At 55.2% G+C, this 21687-nt stretch overlaps 3 protein-coding genes across 10 annotated transcripts in view; 1 reads left to right on the forward strand and 2 right to left on the reverse strand.

Annotated features, from left to right (window-relative positions):
* CHLSN (cholesin) overlaps positions 1-21687 on the forward strand; it is a 98515-nt gene that overhangs the window by 27087 nt on the left and 49741 nt on the right. The window lies entirely within an intron of this gene.
* On the reverse strand, positions 1862-8973 carry GPER1 (G protein-coupled estrogen receptor 1). The gene is made up of 2 exons (XM_081035712.1): positions 8850-8973; positions 1862-6934 (listed from the first exon to the last, which is right to left on the reverse strand). Exon 2 carries the CDS (start codon positions 6664-6666, stop codon positions 5587-5589), a length of 1080 nt encoding a protein of 359 aa, XP_080891838.1. The 5' UTR covers positions 6667-6934; positions 8850-8973; the 3' UTR covers positions 1862-5586.
* On the reverse strand, positions 11997-21339 carry LOC308491715 (uncharacterized protein). 2 transcript variants are annotated; one of them, XM_081035713.1, is made up of 2 exons: positions 21190-21339; positions 11997-14920 (listed from the first exon to the last, which is right to left on the reverse strand). In XM_081035713.1, exon 2 carries the CDS (start codon positions 14903-14905, stop codon positions 13889-13891), a length of 1017 nt encoding a protein of 338 aa, XP_080891839.1. In that variant the 5' UTR covers positions 14906-14920; positions 21190-21339; the 3' UTR covers positions 11997-13888. The 2 variants fall into 2 exon arrangements, with proteins under 2 accessions (XP_080891839.1, XP_080891840.1); XM_081035714.1 differs by lacking the exon at positions 21190-21339 and adding an exon at positions 18553-19292.

Here is a 21687-nt window from a genome sequence, read left to right on the forward strand (position 1 = left end):
CAGACCCCTGTCGTTGGTGACGTGGGGACGGCAGACGGACACGGGACAGCTCACCAGGGGCAGGAAGTAGACCACTCGGCAGTAGCTGTCCAGGCCGGGAGGTACTTGGTGTGAAAGGTTATTCCTCCTCCGTCAGTGGGTGTTCCTGTTGAGAAGCAGTGATGCCCTGGGGGGAACGGGCATGTTGCCTTTTCTAATAATAAGGGGACTCTTGCCAGAACTCCCTGCGGCTGATTTCTTGTGATAAGTTTTAGACTGAGATCACCCCTCTATAAAGGCGTAGAATTACACTCAAATTTGGTGCACTTTTCTTTTGTGTTCCGTTGGCTTTTAAAACCTTTGTTCCCAGGCGAGCTCCCCCACCCACTGGACAATGGCAGAAATCAGATCAACTCAGAGCAGCTGCCGTTTTTCTGGGTGTGACAGCTAAGGCTGCAGGCATGTGCACAGGCTTACGCCCGCCGAGTGGTCTATGTGTCGGCTCGGGGACCATCCATTGTGAGACACCCCAAGCTTTTCACAGGGCTCTCCCAGGCCTTATGTCCCTTGAAGCTGGTGATGTATCTGTCTCAGTGAGTCTGGAGCCACTCCCGGTGTCGAAGGGCCCACCCAGCTCTGATGGACAGGGTGCCCCACCCCTCTGGAAACCTCCCCCCCCCCCATGGGCTTGCTGACTGGGCTGCAGCTGCCCTTCCAGGGGCTGTGGGAGGTGCTTGTGGGCCAGGTAGGTTAAGGCACCCAAACGGCTTTGAACTGAAGGCTGTGGGTGCACAGAAGCTGGGACATGGTGGGCGGTTGACAGATGACAGATGACGCCTCCCTACCCCCTTTCTTCCTCTGCTTCTGAGCTGGCTAGCTGACTCCCCACCCGCCCAAACTGGGAAGGCAAGGAGCTGATTAAATCTGCAAACAGCCCCAGTGCTGGCCTCGGGAAGGCGCTCACTGGAAGGTATTTCTCACTTGATCAGTCAGTTCAAGAAGCAAAAGCTTTCCTTCCCCGGTCTCAGCCGGTGACCACAGAAGGGAAGATGCAGCGGCGACCTCAGCAGTCCCAACATCTCACCCACCTGAGCGGAGGGCTGGGGACGTCTGTGCGTCCGCTGCTTGTAGCTGACCAACATGTTTCATCACCCTTGAGTCTCTAATGTTTTTCAGGAAGTACTTTATCCCAAACGTAAACTAAATAGAGACAAAGTGACACAAGAACGGCTCAAACAATAAAGCCTGTTTTCTGGGTGGTGAGCACACTGCCCAGTGAGCGTGTCCTGGAACAGGACAGAGCCAGCAGGGTGGCGGTGCACCCACTTCTGTCCTGCACTGGTGCCTTCTGCCTGCGTCCCCCGATGCCGACAGCTGGCGAGTGGCAGGTGGGCTCACCGCACGCCTGGTAGGCGGCCGTGCAGGTCTCCCCAGGCCTGACAAAAGTCCCAGTGGCTGGAGCTGGCCTTCGTGCCTTTATGAGCCTCCAGGGCACAATTTAGTGAATTCAGCTATAATTTTCATGGAAGTTCTTTTTTTCTGTTTTCAAGTGAGCAGCGTATCACAAGACACCCCAGATCATTAGTTCCTACTGTGGAAAAGAAAAGAAAGCTTGAATTTCTGGGCAGTAAGTAAAAAGAGAGAACTTTGATTAGAAGGCTTCCAAGAAGTGTAGGCAGGTGGCTTCTGGGCCTCCAGCCGGCTCAGACCTCTCCATTTTCAGGGGGCGTGGCTGCTGGTAACCTGCTGGCAGAGGGGAGGGCCACCGTGGTGGGAAGGAGCAAGTGACCCTGTCACACAGTGGTGCCTACTTCAGAGGTACTGTTTTGCATCCAAGTAAGGGAGACCAACTAGGAAGAAATGTGCCTGAGTGATTTCTTTTGAAACAACAGCTTTATTGAGATGGAACTCACCATAATATTCCTCCTTTTTAAGTGTGTGCTTCAGTGCTTTTTAGTACATTCCCAGCTGTAGAACCATCAGTATCTAATGTTACAGTGTCTTCACCCCACACACCCTGCCCCTGTCAGCAGTCACTCCCCATCCTCTCTCCTGGCCCCTGGGGGCCGTGCATGGGCTGCTTCCTGTCGTGGTGGGTCTGTCTGTGGGGCCTCTGGTCGACGTGGGTCTGCACCTGGTGCTCCCGTGTTGGCTTCCTCTCCGAGCGAGCGTGTGGGGTGTCAGTGCACCAGTCCTTGTGGCTGAGCCACATTCCGTCCTTCTGTGTGCCCCCCATCACTGCGACGCACGTCCCTAGACGAGAGCCGTGTTCCCACAACCTCAGCGCCTTTCCCAGTCTCAGGAGCAGAGCGGTGACATGGCCCAAGTCCTCGCCTGGAGTGTTTTCCCGGGCAGGCCACCCTGTGACAGATCACATAGTCCAGTGCGTTCCGTGGTACGGCTCTGCTCCGTCCCTCGATCGGGAACACTCCTGCCCTTCTTTGTCTCTTATGAGTTTGACATTTGGTTGAACCCCAGCTCTCTGTCCCCATTCAGGATTTTGCCATGTTCCCCCCTAGCACATTCAGGTTGTGATCCCAGATGAAGATGTGGGCACGTGGTGCCCTCCTCATGGGGCTTGGTCCAGAGCAGTCCCCTCTCCGGGCTGTGTGGTTACTGTTTCCCCTGCATGAAAGCAGACAGAGGGACGCCAGGCTCTGCAGTGTCTGCTCCTTGTCGGTTCCGGGGTGGCCTGCACTCAGGGTCGCTGCCTGTCCCGGCTTCTCTGGGACAGTTGCAGAAGGACGACCCCACACCAGCTCCCCCCCCATCACTCTGCCATGGCCAGCACCCTCTCACTCATTCGTTTGTTCATTCCTGTACGTTATCCATTGTGTTATGTTTATTTCATTGTTTGTTTACACCTATTTGTACTGGAATGGACTCAGGGATTCTTGTTTTACAACAGTTTATAATTATTTACTCTTCCCAATTATCTTTCTGCTCAAATTGTCCTAGATTTGGCCAGTGGGGACCCATCAGGGGAGTCCTTGTGTCTTTCGTATGGGACCCTGTCATTTTCTTGATGCTTTTCTTACTTGGATTTAAACGGATTCCTGCAGTTCCCCTTCTCCCATGGGGTCTCCCACCAGCCCTCTTCCACATTCACAGCTCGCATCTGCACAGTGAGGGCACCTGCGGCACAATTCATGTGAAACAGTTCAGAGGCACCTCTCCCAACGCACACAAAACAGCCGACGGGAAGGTCTGTGTGAGCTCTGTCCCTGCCCGCCCTCTAAGAGGAAGGTCTGTACACAGGCCAGCTTTTAAGATCCAAACGCTTCCACTCCTCTCCGAGTGGGGATACGTGGTCTGGGAAGGGGGAGGGCCGTGTCCTTCCCATAATCAAGAGTGAATTATTAAGCACGAGAGAAAGGACGGAATTCCATTCCGTGTTCACTCCGGTATGTAGTCTCTACGTGGTTTGCTTTCGCCTGTCAGAGCCAGGGGTTGCCGAGGGCCGTGGAGGAAAGGACCTAGGCTTTGCAGCTGGAGACGGCACCTTCCTGGCCAGGTCACTGCCATTTAAGGTTCCCAGCAGCTGGAGACTCTTAGGGCAATGTGGACTCTGGGCTGGCTTATTGGAGCCTCTGAGATGAGGCCTTGTTCTCGAATACATTGTCTCCCAACCCTCCCGTGAAAGTTAATCATGATGGCCTCTGATCTCTGCATCTTCTCAGAGCGTCTCCATCACCACTTTTCCAGCTGGGATCAGAGTGGTGAACCCCTTGGGTCCAGTCTGTACCCACGTTCTGTGACAGAGTGTTCAGCACTGACCTGCACAGGGGACTTAGGAGCCAGCACTCATGGTGTAAGATGTCTCCCTCGGAGTCCGCAGGGCCGCAGTGCTTGGGCATGGCCACCTGCTCTGACAGGGCCCTGTGCTGCCGGGCAGAATGCCATTGGGGGACAGGGAGAGGATGAGGGGAAGCGTCTGAGGCCCTCCCCCCATCGTTCAGAAAACCAGGGCCATACGCAGGGCCTTGGTGCTGTGTGAAGACTGGTGGCTGATGGAGGGTCCTCACGGCCGAGGGAAGGCTGTCGTCCTGGGGACTGGCTTGGGCTCCGCCACACCTCATGCTCGCCTTGGGGAGGGAGGTGTTCTTGCCCCTCCCCCCCGTGGCTCCCCACAGCCCTGGACCTGGGGGTGCGGGCCATCCTGGCAGAGCTGCTTCTGCACTTGGACTTGGGATGTGTGTGTCGCAAGTGAGTCTGAGGGATGTGAGCCTCTGGAGATGGCACTTGCGCAGTTTGGGGAATGCAGATGCTTGCGGGGGACAAATCCTTTCCTGGAGATTTGCACACAGAAAGAACTGTTAAAACGGAAAGTGGCCCATTCCCGGGTAGGGCCCTGCCCGTGGGAGGACCCTCGAGACCTCGCTCAGGGCAGAGCTTGTTCCAGCTGCACTTCTGGGGAGGTGGCCCCGAGCTCTGCAGGTGGGGCAGGGAGGTAGGGGCCCCCAGCCTGCGGCTGTGTCAGTGCTTTGAGCCACTGCGGACTCCATGGCTCATGCTGACAACTGGAGCCTTCTAGAAAAGCGAGGACATGTGATCCGTTTGCAGCAGGAGTTCTCTTGGTGCCAGAGGACTGTGCCACAGAGGTCAGGCACCCTGGAGGTGCCAGGTTGCGTCCAGGTGACTGGATTTACATGTTGGCCTCCTAAGAGTTCTTTTAGTAAGCGAGGCTTGCTGGGCTAGGGGACATTTCTCCTTTGTGAGGAAGGTGCAATTCTGCTGCCTTGGCCCCACTCCAAGAGGCCTGTCCCCGTTAGGGAACTGCTTAGAGCATCTGGAAGAACTGGCATGGCTGTATTTGACTGAGGCTGAACATTGCCAGCAATCATTAGCTGTTCCTTCTTTGCATTTTAGTCGTCACTGTTCCCACTGTTATTTCATGGAGGCCAACTGGACTGCCCGCTACTGCACGGCCCTGCCCTCTCGGCCTCACGCCACACTAATGGGGGGCAAAGACGGTTGGAAACAAACACAGCGTCTCGGCCGGCGTCTCGGAGCAGGCAGTTGGCCTGTCCCTGGAGAAGAGCCTTCACGGCTCAGGCAGCCGAACGTCCAGGTGTGACTCACCAGCTGTGGCGAGGTGCTGTCCTTGGAGGTGACGGTGCCTGGCGTGCAGAGGAGCGCGTCCTTGCCCTGTAACTCACGTGCGCTTGCGACGTGCTGGGCCGGTTGTGACTACAGCCCCAGGACATCCGTTCACCTCACGTGGGTGTATCCTGTCTCCAGACCCCGTTTCTCCCCAGGATGGTAGATCTCCCTTGAAACTATGATACTCCATCCAGAGTGGCCCTTGCTTTTTGCTTTTGTTGGCCAACATCAGAACCGTCTTCTGCTGTGAGATAGTCTGTGCAGAGAGGGCAGGAGTGGCATGCTGGTCCCTGGCCCCTCCCGGTTCGTCTGTGACCTGCTTGTGAGCGTGGCTGGGTGGCCACAGCTCTGTGTAGGAGCAGTGGGGATCCAGGGGGCTGGTGGGGGGACCTGACAGCTCTGAGCGTGACCGCAGCGCCCGGGAGAGGCCCCAGCAGTGCTGCAGCTGGGCCTGTGTCCCCAGCGCCCACCAGTACTGTGTCTCTGCTGGTGCAGCTCAGGCATCTACACCGCGCCACTGAACTTCACTTCTGACTGCTCGGTGCTGTCGGGAATGACTGCCTTCAGGGCAGTGTGGCAGAAGCGATTCAGAGCCGGCATGTTTGTCTTCTGCTCAAGGTACAGTCGCAGTTTGTCCCTGAAGGTCTCCCCAAGAAAGCTGTAGATGAGGGGGTTCAGGCAGCTGTTGGAGAAGGCCGCCAGGTTGACGATGTGGCCAGTTAGGGGGTAGGCGTGCCGGAAGGACTGCTGGCAGGGTGCGGCCCCCGGCTGCGTGCGCTGCAGGAGGTGTACGCTGATGAGGACGTTCTCGGGCAGCCAGCAGATGAAGAAGACGAGCACCACCGCCACGATCATCCGCAGGGCTTTCTGCCTCCGCGGGCGCAGGCGGTGGTGCCGGTGGGCCTGGACCAGCACCCGCACGGTGAGCGAGTAGCAGAGGCCGATGATGGCGAACGGGAGCACAAAGCCCAGCGTGACCTCCAGCCACTGGATCTCCTTGACGTCCGCGAAGCAGAAGCACACGTCCCCGCCGTGCTGCAGGTGCACGGCGGTGAACGGCACCAGGGTGACCGACAGCGAGGCCATCCAGATGAGGCCGCAGCTGATCCTGGCGTGCCGCTTGGTACGCAGCGAGCCGCAGCGCAGGGCCCGGGCCAGAGCCAGGTAGCGGTCGAAGCTCATCCACGTCAGGAAGAAGACACTGCTGTACATGTTCACCTGCAGGAAGAGCGACATGAAGGTGCAGAGCGCAGCCATGTCGTAGTAGCGCTCGTGCAGGTTGAACACCTCGATCAGCGAGTCGGCCACCAGCGTGAGGTCGGCGGCCGCCAGGTTCACGAAGTACAGGTCGGGCACTGTCATCTTGTCGCGGAAGCTGATGTTCACGACCAGGATCAGCACGTTCCCCACAAAGCCGATGGGGAAGAGGAAGATGGTGTAGAGGCAGGACAGGAAGAGCCCGACCGCGTACTGCTGGTGCTCCGAGAGCCCGGCCGTCTGGTTTGCCAGGGTGGCACCGCTCAGCGCCTGGCACAGCTCGAGGGCCGCGGGGGTGCCATTGCAGGCGCCGGCACTCGGCTCCATGCCGAAAATGGGCGCCAAGCAGTCACAGCCACGTGTCCACGGCGGCCGGCATCAGGGTTTGCCGCGAGGCTCACAGCAACCCCTTCTGGACAGACAACACACCTCTCTTTACAAGGAAAGGTGCTGCTGCCCTTTGAGGGGGTCTGGGCACCTGTGAAAGCAGCTGGCGCCAGCAGCTCCTGCCAGTCTGGGTTTGCTTTGCGTGAAGCTGAGCCCAGGGTGATGTCTCCGGTGTCCGCACTGCCAGCCTCTTCTGCCTGCGGGGCACCTGGGAGGGCATAGGGAGAGGGTTAGTCCCCAGTGTGGGTTTGCAGGGCTGTCCGCCGAGGCCAGCCGGAGGCGTATCATCTTGGCGACAGTGGTCACTGGGCTGGGGCACAAGAATGAAGTGGAGGAAGCGCCCGTCTCCTCCCGCCGGCCACCCGAGCCGCCCCGTCTAAATGGGAACCGGCCAGTGAGTCATCCTCACACTGACGGACACCCTGTCTTTTTCTAATAGTCGAATAGCAACCCTCTGAAGTAATGTGGGGGCGGGTCTGGGGATCCCAGGAAAACTACTGTCTGTCAGGAGAGAAAATAAAATTTATTCCAGCAGCTGTTGGAAAGAGAAATATGGGAAGGGAAAAACCCAGCTTTTCTGAAAGACGGTGGATTCAGAGCTCTGTGGAGATTGGAGCAGAATCTTTTCTCTTACAATAAAAATGATCAAAGAAATCTAGCTCTTCTGCGAATCCTAGCACTAAGTTTGGACGCCAAAAACGAAACTTTTATTCATACTGTGGATTGAAGGAATCAAAAATGGGAATTGCTTCAGGAAACAATGCTGAGGTTTTGTTCCGTGTTGTGACTTGTGACAACTTACTGTAAAACCTAAAGTATTTTGTAATGCTTTTTGTCACCGGAAAACCTTCCAACCTGCTTCCGCCAGGGCCAGCGCCGGCGGCTCACCTGCAATGTGGGCCCCTGGGCCTGGGCTGCGTCGCCCAGCTGCCTGCTCGTTCTCTGTGGCTCTGCCAGGGTCTTTGGTCAGTGCCTGTGGTATTTGGGTCATCTCAGCTGGGGAGGGGGTGCTCCTGGCACCAGGACACCCTGCGGTGACCCCAGGGAAGGATCCAGCCCGATGGCAGCAGGCCAAGGTCAAGAAACCCGCAGTGAACTGACTGGTCACTTTAAAATGGATTTGAATTGTTTTACTTCTGCGTCTTTGTTTTACCCTGTGAGATCATCAGGAATCATTTTTAAAGTGTTACTGAGGCCCGAATAGACATTTGTTGAGCTATTGCTTGAAAGTACTGCTTCAGCAAAAAAAGAGAAATGACAGAGATTAATCACAGGCATGGTGTCAGTTATTTGAAATGTGGTGTACCCACGGCTTTGCTGGCGTGGACAAGCTGGATTCCAGTAGCACCCTGTTTGATGCCTCTGTGCTTCATTGCTGAACAAAAACTGCTCAGACTCTGTTGTGCTCTTTAAATGCGGAAATTCTGGAAGGTTTTGGACTGCGTTTTAGAGAAAAGCTAAAAGGGGAGTGGAACCTGCCACAGGCCCCTGTCGCTCCCTGGAGTTGCCTAGACAGACCTCGTGGGAAATCTCAACCGAGCCCTTCCCTGCGTTCCTGCCCGTTGGAGACGCAGCTCCTTGACAAACGCTGTCAATGGTCTAACTCAGTATTAAATCTACTGCTGACAGCGTCCTCAGAAAATGGACCCAGAATGTGTAGCAAGGTGAGTGTTGAGCAGTTTCATATTGTTTTGTTTCAGATTTCCACTGCTCGTCCAGATCATGAGAAATGACACATTTCTGACAGAGGTGGGAGGCCTGCGTGTTTGTAAAGGAATGTGAATCCACCTGTGATTTCCTGGGTTGGCAGAGTGACTGAAGGGCTGTGCTGTAAAGCAGAGTGGGGTCATCTCAGGTCCTTGCTTGAACAAAAGATGACAGAATACTGGATAACAGTAGTTTTTGGCGTGCGCTAGGAAAGGAGCCCAGGTGCAGAGCCTCCCTTTCTCCAGGCACACTGAGATCCTTAGAGCAAAGCCTGGTTTGTCCCACGTGGGGCGTGGCTCTGCCTGGCATCTGGGAAGCCTCACGCCCCTCTGCCCAGGGGGTGCCCAGTCTCCCGACACCTGCATCCAGCCCTCCATCTGGGTGCCCACCCAAGGCGGAGCCCAGGACAGACCCACCTGTGCCGCCGCCAGCAGCCCGACGTGGTGTGGCCTCTGAGCAGACGCTGCTGTCCTCAGCCGCTCCAGCTTCAGCTCCATCGTGGAAGCCAAGACCTGCCTGTCATTGTCACAAATGGCCAGAGCCCGTTGTGCAGCAGCCAGCAGGCTTTATAGGCTTCCCAGGGCCGCCCATTCTGCTCTGTACCGGCCACAGCTTCCTTACAAGGCCAGCGTTAACCGTTTTTTTGCTGGCCATTTTTCTCTCACAGTGTGGCAATGAGCTCAGTCCCACTAAACGTTTCTATGGAAGTTTCCAGTTTAACTTCCTTTCTTCACTCACCGATACAATTTTTTTCAAGTTTGAAGGGATTGTAAGTAGGTCTTGTTTATCCTTTAGATAATAACCTATCATCATGTGTTGAAACTTAAATTTTCTTGCTTGTTTTAAAACTGGCTGGCTTTAGAACTAAACACTATATTTCCTGAATTTAGAGTGTAGCATGTGAGTTCTACACAGGAAATGTAACCTAGGCATTTTATAAGGACATTCACAGAGAGAAATTTAAATCCAGGAAGCAGCAGGTCTTTGGGCAAATAAATTAGGAATCAGCCTTCCTGCTCTGAACGTCAGCCGTGTCTCCGCTCTCTCCTGCCCCTTGCTCCTGAGCCCACCTTATGCACCTGTCCTGCTGGTGTGGGTGACAGACCCAGGAGGCCCCCTCCCCACCACGGCGCCCCCTCCTCTGAGTGCCGGCCATGTGCTCTGTCCTGTGTTTAGGTGGGGGGCCTCCTAGCACCCCACCTGCTCAAGGTTGGCATTTTACCACCGGCCTGGAGAAGGGCTGGCAAAGCTGTGTTGGGAGGGCCCATGTCCCCAGATGGGTGTGGGGCAGGGCTGCAGAGGTGTGCGCAGGCCACCCACGCCAAGGTGTGCGATTTCATAAGCATTACCTTTGAATTGCTCTCATACTTTCCTCTTGGTGTCTTTTTCCCGTTTTGAGTTTTTGAGGCAGTGGGGTTGAACCCTGAGTGGTCTTTTGCATTACAGAGTATGAAGAAAGTGAGTTGCTGCCGTGGACCTTCCCAGAGCACAGAGGCCGCTGACAGGCTCGAAGCCAAGGCCGCCGGTGGGATGGGCTGCTCAGGCACACAGGGAACCCCGGTTCCGTGAGCCCCAGGCCACCAGAGTGCCACGAACCTTCTTGCTTTTGTAATGAGCCTTTTGCTCATGAGCTTGGTGGCTTTCTGAATGATAATAATTTACCATTTTCCAGATACGTGTTTTGAGAAACACACACATATTTTTCAACAGACAGTTCTGAGTTATACTTTTTGTGGGAAAACACTAACATTCAGGGTTCGTTCCAGCTTTAGAATCCAGCCATGATTCTCAGGTGTTAGTTTCCTAAACATTTGAGTGACATGACAGCATAAATTAAAGTGATTTGATTTTAGACATATTTTTGGCAGCTGCAAACTCAAGATGATTTCAGTACCAAAAATGCCTGAGCCACCATTTTGAAAGAGATGAGTCATGAGAAAGTACTACTTCCTCCGCGGCTAAATAAATAAATAAAATAAAACCCAAACCTTGAAATAGCCAAACGTGCCACATAAAAATAGTCGCTCGCCTCTTGCACTTCCACCGCTGTCCCCGGCGAGCACCCCACCACTGTAGCTTTGCATTTTCTGTGGAATTCACTTTGGGGCGGATGGTCCTGTGGCTCGTTTGCTGGTTTTGTGCTTACAGCTTCTTGGGGCCACCATCCCATTAGGGCCCTCGGTGGTTAAATAACTTGTCAGTCCGCACGTGACTGGTTAGTGTAGGCGACAGGACCCCAATTTTAGGGATTTCAGTCCAATGAACACGAGTTACTATTCGCAGGAGCGCAGACCGATGGCGCATGCCGGGTTCTGCTGGGGGAGGGACCATCCAGTTCCTCGGGGGGTGCTTATGGGTAGAGCGTTCTGGGATGCCAGGCTGAATGCCAGGCTGAATGCCAGGGTCCTTGTCCCAGCTGCACCTGAAGTGATCCCCGAGCTCTGTCCTCAGGGAGACTCAGGAGCCATGGGAAGTGGCTTCTCCCCCGCCTCCCATCAGTTCTCATTTGTCTTTTAAAAGTTGAGTTTTCTTGTAGGCGTTCTTCGGGGTTCAAGGCTGCTGCCATGGCTAGAAAGCCACCTCCTCTGAGTTGTCCTGGTTCTGTTGGCTCCAGAGCTTTCTCGTGGCTCTGTCCTTGAAAAGTGGCTATTCTCAGTGTGTCCAGTCTGTCACAGGGTGAGGGGTAACTGGGTCAGTCATGGGTCCCATGGGGCCGGTTGTTGGGGTGTGGGAACACTTGGGCTCTCCTCCCGCTCGCGGCAGCAGGGCCTCTTTCATGCCTCCAATATTGGGTTTTTGCTTAAAGAAAGGACCCTACTGCCGAAAAGAAAACATGAGGACCACCAATTTCCATTCTTGTGGTGGTTTCTAAAGTATTCCTTTAGCTGAAGTACTTAGAAACTCAGCAGATGGAATTCTCTAGGCTCACCTTGTACATTTGCTGCCCAGTCCTAGGACCAGCCATTTCCCCAAGGAGCCCCTTGTGCACGTGAACTTTCAATCACCTTGTTTACTTTTGAAACTAGCAAGCTGTTGGTGTCTGTCCTTGTGTTTTTATACATTAATTTAGGTCCTTCCAGTTCTGGCCACGCATGAGTAATTCAAGGGAACTTGTACTCCTGCCCTAAACCATTAAAAACCAGCTGAAACATGAGACAACTGTTTTCACACACTGGGGCCATAGTCGGCGCAGGACTTTCACATGAGAGGGGTCAGTGTGAGGACCCTGTGCCATCGGGCCTGTCCCAACAGCACAGGAGGATCTGCCAGGTGGAGGGGCAGTGATGGGCTTTCTGGGGGATGATGGGCTTTCTTTCTGGGGGCCGAGGCAGTCACACCGGCAGGGCACAGCACTGGAGAGGAGGGAGCCGCGGTGACAAAGCCCTCCTGAGGCCCGGGTGGCAATCCCTGGAGCCTTTGGCTGAATCTGTGTCCACAGGGCACGAAGATGCTCCCGACCGAGCAGCAGGAGTGCAGCGGCCCCCAGAGCTCCGGAGGGCGGCCAGCCAGCGTTTCACCTGCACCAGCCAGACCACAGGACGCCATTGAACATTTATGGGAACAAGCAGGGACCCGAACAGGGCATCTAAGTATTCGGGCTGCTGGCGACCTGACCACAAAGCTTCACAACAACCCTCGGAAGAATCGCGCTGGCCTACAAGTGCTGAGGAGCTTGCCGGAGTCATTACCGGTACCTTCAGAAACGACAGTGAACTTCAAACGGTGAGCAGGGAACGTCCACAACGTCCAGCTGCTACTGAAAATGCCTGCACCACACAAAGTAGCAGCTGCACACTCAGCCTGACGCTGCTTGTCCGTGTGGACGGTGCTGGTGGAGGACGACGTCGCTCTCCACATGACTCACATGTCACCTGTGCTTCCTCTGTCCCCGCGTGGGCATGCGTGAGCAGACCAGCCCCTGCATGTGTTGCACAGCAAAGGTTTCATCAATATGTGAGAAGTAAAGAAGAAGAAGTAGAAGGGGAGTTTTTTTGAAAGCATTTAATATTTTAATGGTATATTAGAGAAGCTACTTATATGTATAAGATCCAAATCCTTATTCTTCCAAAAAGGAATATAAATATGTAAACATGGAAAAGATAAACTCACAAAGGCATTTTTTGTTCTTTAGTTTTCAGATTAACATTAAAATATTCATTAAAGTAGACAATCCAGATAATGGACTATTATTCAGCACTAAAAAGAAATGAGCCATCAGCCATGGAAAGACATGGAGGAAACTTGAATGCCTGTTACTAAGTGGAAGAAGCCAATCTGAAAAAGCTACACACTGTGTCACCCCAACTGTATGACATTCTGGAAAAGACAAAACTCTGGGGACAGTGAGATCAGGTTGCGAGGTGGGGCTGAGGGAGAAGATGGAGCATAGAATTTTAGGGTCATTTGTCTGTATGATACCGTGGTAGGTACGTGTCATTATTCATCTGCCGGAACCCATCAAGTACACCAAGAGTGATCGTAATGTAAGCTGTGGACTCTGGGTGACAGCGAAGTGACAGTGCAGGTTCTTCAAACGTAACCAATGCATCATCTGGTGGGGATGTTGGTTGTGAGGAGGCTGCGCGTGGGGCCGGGGAAGGGAAACCTCTGAATTCCTCTTAATTTTGTGACGAACCTAAGCATGCTCTTGAAAAGTGGTCGTAATAAGAAAACAGATGAAGCTCGAAGGTGTAGTGGGCCCCATGGAGCCCAGAGAGCCCTTCCTTTGCATGTCTCTTCTCTGTTCAGCCCTGAAAATCTTAAAATAAACCCCGGTAGAATGCTGATGAACCTTTAGAGTAAGATCAATTGCCGTACTTCGTACCATTATTGTCATGTGTTCCTCCTAGCCTTTTTGCCAACACATCAAATAGAACAGATGGTGCTTTGGGAGCAGCTGTTTGCTGCCCACCCGGAGCCCCTGGCGATGGGCATGTCGCCTGCCAGGTGACAGGAGCAAGGAGGGCTGTCAGGGGCTCACGCCCATCCTGGTAGTGCTTATAAGGCTGTGCATGGTTCTCGGACCTCAGTGAGGATGATAAACTTAGAAACACCTTGTTCGTTCTTGGCAAGAGTTACGTGGTAGCTGAAGATTAAGCAACTACGACCACTTAGGACCAGATCATAAAGTTACTCGAATCGTGCGTTTCTCTCCCAGTTCCTTCTTGGTCGTTTGGTTGGGGTAGAGCCAGAGAGGGACGCCAGCCAGCAGGCAGACCAAGCCGGAACCCCCTCCACCGTGCCACGCATTCCCACCCGCTCTGCCTGGGAGTGGTGGCTTCTCCCACGTTCTCCGCGCCCTTCACTTGCAGGGCATCCTTTAGTGTGTTGGTTTGGGCCAAGGCCTCGTGTGTAAATTGAGTTGAGTGCCAGAAAGCTGGTGTTTAGTACGAGTCTTCCGGTCCTGTCCCCCACCGGCACACAGACTTTATTCCCCAACTGCCGGGAACGCCCCTCACCTGCCGGTCAGGCCCGTTTCCAGTGGGCGGGGCTCTGACCTCACTCCATCCTCGCTGGAAGGAGAAGCCGCTGCTGGCCTCCCTCCTCTCCTGCACCTTCGGAAGAGACGCCCTGGAAGGGTCAGCAGTGCCAGCCTGCAGGGTTTGTGGAGGAAGAGGGTCACCAAGGAGTTCACACAGCTCTCCCCAAACAGGGCCAGCTCCGCGAGGCTCAAGAGGAGTTCATCCTTGGGCGAGCCGATGTCCCCCTGCAGCTTCAGCCGGGCCCGCTGCAAGAGAGCGACGTTATAGGGGAGTCGGCAGGTGAATGTGGTCAGGGCGATGGCCACCACTACTGGGTGAGCAGAGCCCATGTCCCTTTGGGCCCGCTGGACGGCCAGCAGAGTGAGGAATGCCAGCTCCAGGATGAGCGCAAGCCCGCAGCCCAGGCCAACCTTGACAATTTCATACTCCGGCCAGGCGGTAAGAGGGTCCAGCTGGCACAGAGTGGGTCTGTACAGCTCTCCGGACGTGCCCAGCAGGGACACCACTCCCAGGGAGCTGCAGAGGGCACAGCCCCCAAGGGCGGCCAGGCCCCACACAGGCCCAGTGGCCCCCTTGATGTCCGTGCGCAGACAGGACGAGGGGCCCCGCCGCAGGAACACAAAGAGCATGGCCAGCTGCACGTACTGGGCATTGAAGTAGCAGACGTTGGACAGAAAGGACAGGGCGGCACAGCCCAGGTGACTTGTGGCCAGGTAGTCCGGCCGGTTGGCGGCGGTGAGTGAGAGCAGCGTCACCAGCACGTTGGTGACAGTGAGGTCTGAGAGGAACACATCCAGGCGCCCCAGCCTGGCACGGCCCCGAATGAAGGTGGTCAAGTTGAACAGTCCGGTTACCAAGCTCACTGGGACGAGCAGAGCCACATAGACGTGCGCACATCTGGAGATAATGCCTTGTGAGGCGATGACGTCTTCTACCGCTGAGGAGACACGGCTCGGGTAGCGTACCCAGGACATGTTGCGGGAGCTCATCCCGGCAGCGCTGGCCTGTAACAGAAGCACACCCCTTGGCAGTTACCAGCTCTGGCTGCGGTTCCCTGCCTCACCTTTCTGGACACTGCTTGCACTCCCCTCACCCCACCCCACACGGCCCTGATGGCTCTCAGCCCGAGCTATGTAGGTGCCGCCCCCTTGAACGTGAGCAGCAGGGGTCTTCACACTCCCCCCTCGAGGGTTCAGTGAGGGATTTGTGGGGGCTGGAGTTCTAGGACCCGGACTTTGAGCCCATGCAATGCATCCTGCTTATTTTAGCTGGGGCGTCTGCCCTCATGCAGGAAATGGCCAGAACCCACATTGCCTGGAGTCTGGGCAGAGTGAAGCTGGCATGAGTTGTTGGCTTTTGGACCCAGAGAAGTTCTGACTGGTTCTGGCCAACGTGAGGGACCCTGCGGGTTGTGACGCCTCCTACCCTTTTATCTGCCAGTGGTTTTATTGCAGCTGAGCTGTCAAGACCAAGGTTGGGGCTTTAAAGAACACTGCTGACAGGCTCAGAGCCTTCCTAATTCATCTTTTGTCACGGGAGTAATTTTGTTTCCATATAAATGTCCCCTCCCCCTTAAATTTAACTAGATAGCAGATGAGGCTGGGAGATAGCATCACTATTTATTCAAAGGACACTGAAGGAGATAAAATTGGAAACTTAATTCTAACAGAGTGCTCCAAGGAGGGCCTGGCTCCACAGCCAGCTTTCATTTACTCTGTGGGGGCAGCTGTGTCTGTGAGTGTGAGTGTGTGTGTGTGTGTGTGTGTGTGCACGTCCTTGCTTTGGGCCAGGCTGGCAGTCGCACGGTGTGACCACAGATTGCAAACATGTAATTCGGAAGTAGAGCCAAAGTGGATGGCCTCTCCTCCCTGCGTGTAACACTAGAGGAGCAGGCTACACGTCGCCCAGACTGTCTGGCACGTGGGTCTCTGCACACACAGGTTTGCCGTGGCCTTTCCTTACCGTATCATGGGAAGTGACATGAATAGAGCCGGGCAGCCATGCAGAGGGGCTGCCTCGCTCATCTTGTTCCTTAAACCTTTGGGGTGGGCCAGATACGATTGTTTCCTAAACAGCTGTGTGCAACGAGCACAACTGAGGACATCCTGATCACAGTACTGAAGGTGACGGCCCTTCTGTCTGAGGATGGCGTCAGTAAGCAGCCATGTGCAGCCAGGAGCAGCTCAGCCAGTCAGCTCCTTCCAGTGAGAATTCTTTCTTCCTTTCATGTAACTATTCCTTTCCTTTTTCTCATAAAAATCGTCACTTTCTCCCTGTAATTGGGACATTATTTGGGCTTCTGCTGGAAGCTGTGCTCCTGCATTGCATGCTTTGCCTCTTGAACTGGACTCTTGTTTTTAGGTTGACGGTGTCACACACACGTGCTGGTTCACAGGTGCGCTTTCGCAGCTACATGGTAAACTGAGGCACTATATAAATGCTGATGTTGGTGCATAAACAGCATTCTTGCCCCCATACTATCCCCGTGCTCTGTCCCACGGGCCTGAAGACACGATTTGTACCCACGTTCTCCAGGGTTGTGTCTCCAGGTATGTCCTGCTCTGAGACACAATGAGTTGTGATGTTTTCCATGTCCCAGTGCTTAAGGGGATGACTGATGTCCCGGCCGTGCAGTGACATCGGAATTAAGAGGAGTGGCTGGCCCGAGAGGAAGTAATTGGAAATTTTTATTTAATTCAGGCAAATTGGACAGACTCTTTTGCGAATGTTGCCCACAGGTCAGTCCCGGTGTCCGGTCTCTGTAGCCGGCCAGTGCTGCATGCACTTCCTGGGGTTCGTTGTCAGGGCCACCCCTGCTTGTGGCAGGAGGACGCATGTGTCCCAGCCTGGCCTGAGAGCAGGTCCTGGACTCCGGCTTGATGGAAAAGCTTGTTGACTACTTCTTGCTGCTTTTTGTGCTTTTCTCCAAAGGCAAGGGGCCTTCCTGGGGATGGAGGAGCTACAGCTTTACGATGTCCTCTTTCTCCCCGTGGTGACAGGTCTCACGGGTCCCCAGACAGGAGGGGTGTCCTGCACTGACACCGACTTGCCGCCCACAGGCTACCTAAACTCTCAGGCGTCAGCTGCACACTCTGCTCAGCCGGCACCGGAACAGCCATCTCCCAGCTTGGGGACGTCCAAGGACAGGAAGGCCTCGTAGGATCCCCTCGCCCAGGCCGGCAGGCTGTGCGCTGCGCTCCGCTCGCCTCTGCATGCCACCCTGCCGTCTCGTGTGTTTCGGGCTGTGGTCCTTTTGCCTCAGGGCTCTGTGAGCACGGGGTGGAGCTCATGGCCTCCAGGGCTGTACACATCCAGACAGGATCCCCGTCTCGCACCTCCTTTGCCTCAGATTTGGGCCCAGGAGCGAGGTATCCTGATGGTGACCCCTGAGTGTCCCTGAATCCCTGGTCTGGGTGAGGGCAGTCTGATGGAAACTTGGTGAGCTCACTCATCGTCACCCGCCTCCAGGTCCCAGGAGCTCCGAGCCCTGCTCGCAGCGTGTGCCCCGGGCGTACACACCGTAAGGAGCCCGTCCTGCGGCGGCCTCACTCACCCACGCCCTGCCTCACAGTCAGAACAGGCCGTCCTGCCAGCAGTCAAAGGGGATACCCAGGAGTGGGCTTGCTCAGCCACCTTGTCTGCCATGCCGGCCCACCTCTCTCCTCACCGCCACTTTTGGATTTTATTTGGAAAGATAATATAACAACATATTTTCTTGTGAAATTGTCCACAATTCCGGCTTTTCCACCCAACCTCCCACCCACCCATTCCCGGCTCCCTTATATGCTGGGCTTCTCTTTGGTCTTGACAGTCTTCCCCTGCAGCCCCCAAAAGAGAGAGGGTGGGGAGAGGGCATGCACAGAGAAGCGAATGCAGTAGGCTCTTAGCAGTCAGACCTGGTTGGTGCACTGTCACCGCGTACTGAGTGCTTCCCAGGTGCCAGACACCAGTGGGACACTTTCTGTATAGTAATGTGCTCAGACCTTACAGCTTCCCACACAACGCAGGTACAGGCAGAATCCCACCTCACAAGCGAGGCAGCTCTTCACCGTGGCGAGTAGTTCGCCCTGTCACACAACAGCAGCTGATGGCGTCGAGACGCCTGTGTTACATTTACGTGCAGTTAAAATTACTGTTGGGCATGTGCTGCAGTGCGTCTGGCCTTGGAAACACCACACACGGCACAGAAAGGTTCCCTCGCCCCACAGCCCTTGCGCTGGTCCGTGGTCAAAGCCCACCCCAACCCCGGGCCCCACTGACCGTTTTCTGTTCCTGTGCGTGACCCTTGCGGAATGTCGGGTGCCCCGAGCGAGACTGAGCGTGGGGTGCGTGGGTCATGTTGCCGCTGTGTTGCTTAGTAGCGTCGGGCTGCGTGGAGGCACCGCAGCCTGCTTATCCACTCACCGTTTGAGTGGCATTTGGGTTATTTCCAGGGTTGGGCTATCATGCATAAAGTTGCTTTAAACATTTGCACACAGGGTTTTATGTAACTTACTCTTTGAGTGAATACCTAAGAGTGACGTTGCAGGTTCTGCGCTAAGTGTGTGTTGAACTTGACGTGGCCGCACCGCTTTGCACCCCTGCCAGACCTGCCCCTTTAACTGCTGTACGCTCCAGCAAAAGCAGAGCTTCTTACCTGAGGCTTGTAATTTCCTGGGAAGATGGGCTGACCCTCCAGGTCAGACCCCGTGGCTCGTCTGCTGCCAGTTTCAAGCCGAGAACGGAGCTTCTGGGGTCCTTCCCTGAGCCACACAGAAGGGTCCCTGGGGAGCTCCCCGAGGCCAGAGCCTTGAGAATTTTCTGCTCTTTATAGCAGCTCTTGACTACAGCTCCTTAAATAGTCTTTCAGAATGGCTCTAGGAAGCATGGGCCCCACCTTACCCAGGATTGCTTCCCCAGAGTTAGAAGGTGGGGACGTGACAGCAGCCTGTCCTAATGACGGGGATAAGTATTTCCCGGAGGACGCTACGGGCAGGACGGGGAGCAGGCTGACATATGGGGAGTGCTCTGCCTCCTTCACAGCCCCTAGGCCTGCCCGGGGTCCCTCCAGCCCCCAGGATGCAGGCCTTGCTCTGCTGGGCTCCTCTCATGGCAGCTGCCCTCCCTTTCGCTAATCACTGTCACTTACAGACCTGTATATACATGGTTGAGTTTTACATCCAGTGGGAGTTGTGCTAATTCCACTTAGCACTTTGGTTATTAAATGGTTTCCATGCTTCTGCAGTTTTATTGTCATCTAATGGGGAGTAATTACCGTAGTGCTGTGACAATAATTTACTAACGGTCCCCCTACTGTGGACTTTTGTTTCTGACTTTGCCATCGTGGGTCTTTTCCAATCCCATGCTTGAGCCCAGGAAGCCTCACAACTTGGTTTTCTGTGTAAAAAGAGGGTAAACCTGTGAGGTCAGGAGGCTGCCAAATAACTGCATTGTCCTCAGCTTGCTGGATGGGGTGAGGCCCCCTGAGAACACATTGTCACCTGATACCCTGTGGTCCCAGAATCGGTCTTTCCGGAGCTGTCATTCTCGGTGCCCTGTCTGGCTGTGGGTGCCTGCTTGCCACGAGCCCTAACACTGACAGCGTGAGAGTGGTGACTTCATGAGAAGGTGGTCATTGGGGAGTGCAGCTTCCTGTCAGGGTGCCCTCCGGAGGACTCTGCCTGCCCCTCCCTAGGCCAGCTCTTTCCCCTCTGGCCAGCTCCTCCCTCCCTCCCTCCCTCTACCCTCCGGCAGGACTTGGCTTTCTTAGTGCCCTCTGGTCTTGGCTGCGTAAATGTTTCCATTCCAGTCGCCTTGCTCCCTGCAGACTTTGGGCCGAGTCAGTGGCCCGATGAGTCACCGTGTCAGCCCGTGTCCCCATACGTGGCTCGGCACGAGCTTGCCCAGACACTGGGTGTGGCTTGCAACCTGGGACTGAGGTCAGGGGGGCCTGTGAGAGCCCGCCCTGGGGCCCCGCCTCTGCCCAGCACCCAGGGTCTGGGCCGGCGCGGTGGCAGAATGGCCTTCTGCTCCTTCTGCAGGGGCATCTGGACGGGCGTCGGTCCCTAGCCTCCTCCCCCTTCCTGCGGCCCTGACTCAAACTCCAGGAACTGTCCTGAGTGTCTTTTATGGCTGTTGGGGAAAATAACCTCACTGGAGGATGAAAAAGGTTTCCATTCAGCCTCTCTTGGGCCTTCCAAAGTGTGGTCCTTCTCTGTCTCTCCTGGACACACCTGTGGGCACACACACACACACACACACACACACACACACACACACGCCGCCAGCAGACATAGCGCTGTGGGCCCTGGAGCGCCCCTTCCTCACACAGTGGGTTACGTGGCTCCTGCCAGGGCAGAGCACCCTGCCTCACCTGCCATCCCCACAGCTTTTGTAGGCATATCTGCTTGCCTGGGAGCTCGTCAGGCAATCATCATCCCCACCTAGACTGTCATGGTCCCCAGCAGGTAGAACCCCCCCACCCCGCCCCACTGTGATCTGAGGCAAAGTACTAAGCCCTGGCTCGTACTCAGCGTGCGTACTCAGCACGCATCTGTGTCTCTGCACAGCGGCTCAGTGCAGATTTTGTCAGACCGGGTGACCTGGCGCTGGTCTGTTGCCTCCCTCCGCTTGGGAGAGGATTCAGGGGCCAGGACCTTCCTTCCCGGTATTCACCTCATCCTGAACGTCAGCTGGACACTGAGCCACTTGTGCAGGAGGCTGGTGGGACTGGCATGGTCTGAGAACTAGAACCTTCCTTCCCAGGCTCCTTGCCCGCCCCCCCAGCACAGAAGCGCAGCCCCTCCCCGCAGCCGTCAGGAAAGACCCCTGCATCCTGGGTCCCATGCCCCATGAAAACGTGTGTTCCGGGCGCGCTTGCTGTGACACGCGCATTGTATTCTGCCAGATGGAGACTTGGCCGTAGTTTTGCCGCAGGAGGAAACCCCAGCGCGGTGACTTATCTGGCATTTCCAGGCGATGCCTACACGCCTTTCTGAGAGTTGACAGACCTTTTCTAGCTCTGTGTTCAGGAGACCAAATTAGGGTCACTGTTACTCTTCCCTTAATGAGGGGACCTCAGCAGTCTGCTCCATCATCCCCAGTCCAAATGCTCGAAACATACATTTCTTTACTTTTCTTTGGAACCAGCTGATAGTATAAACAGACTGGTTTTCAGAGAGAAACAGCTGCTGCTGTCCCTGGCTACCTGTAAACACCGCAAATGCAAACCCGAGAACAGGCACTTAGCTAGGGCAGCAGGGAGGGTGGGTGCTGCTTCCCGCTCCGTGCTCACCTGTGCGAAGACTCTGCTCCAGCTCTCTGCCTGCGGTTGGGGTTCGTACACGGCTCAGCTAGGGGGCCCGCTTTGGAGGGATAGGGCCCTGCTTCCAGCCTTACCCTCTCCTTCAGTTGTTCTGTGCTCATGGAAAACAGTTACAGCTCTGTAAGGAAAATAGGAATTCAGCCTTAAGTCATTCAGACCACACGCTGCATGTTAAGCCAAGTATGGTGTGGCCATGCCATGTGACCCAGAAAATTCAGGCGGACCTGGGAAGGGAGGTAGCTGAGTGCTGCAGACAGACAGAAAGGCAGTGTGTGCGTCTCTGCTTCCCCATGGGCCAGACCGTCAGTGGTTTTCCTGTGGAGCCCACACGCTGGCCCGTTGCGAATAGTCCCTCCCAGAAAGCGGGCAACGTTTGCTCTGAAAATAGGACCCAAGTCCCACCCAGAGAACAAGGGACGTGCTCACAACCTGTGTAGCCAAAGAAAGGCCCCCAGAAGCGCCCCCAGA

This window comes from Rhinolophus hipposideros (genome assembly GCF_964194185.1).
Source record: "Rhinolophus hipposideros genome assembly, chromosome: 23".
Taxonomy (NCBI): domain Eukaryota; kingdom Metazoa; phylum Chordata; class Mammalia; order Chiroptera; family Rhinolophidae; genus Rhinolophus; species Rhinolophus hipposideros.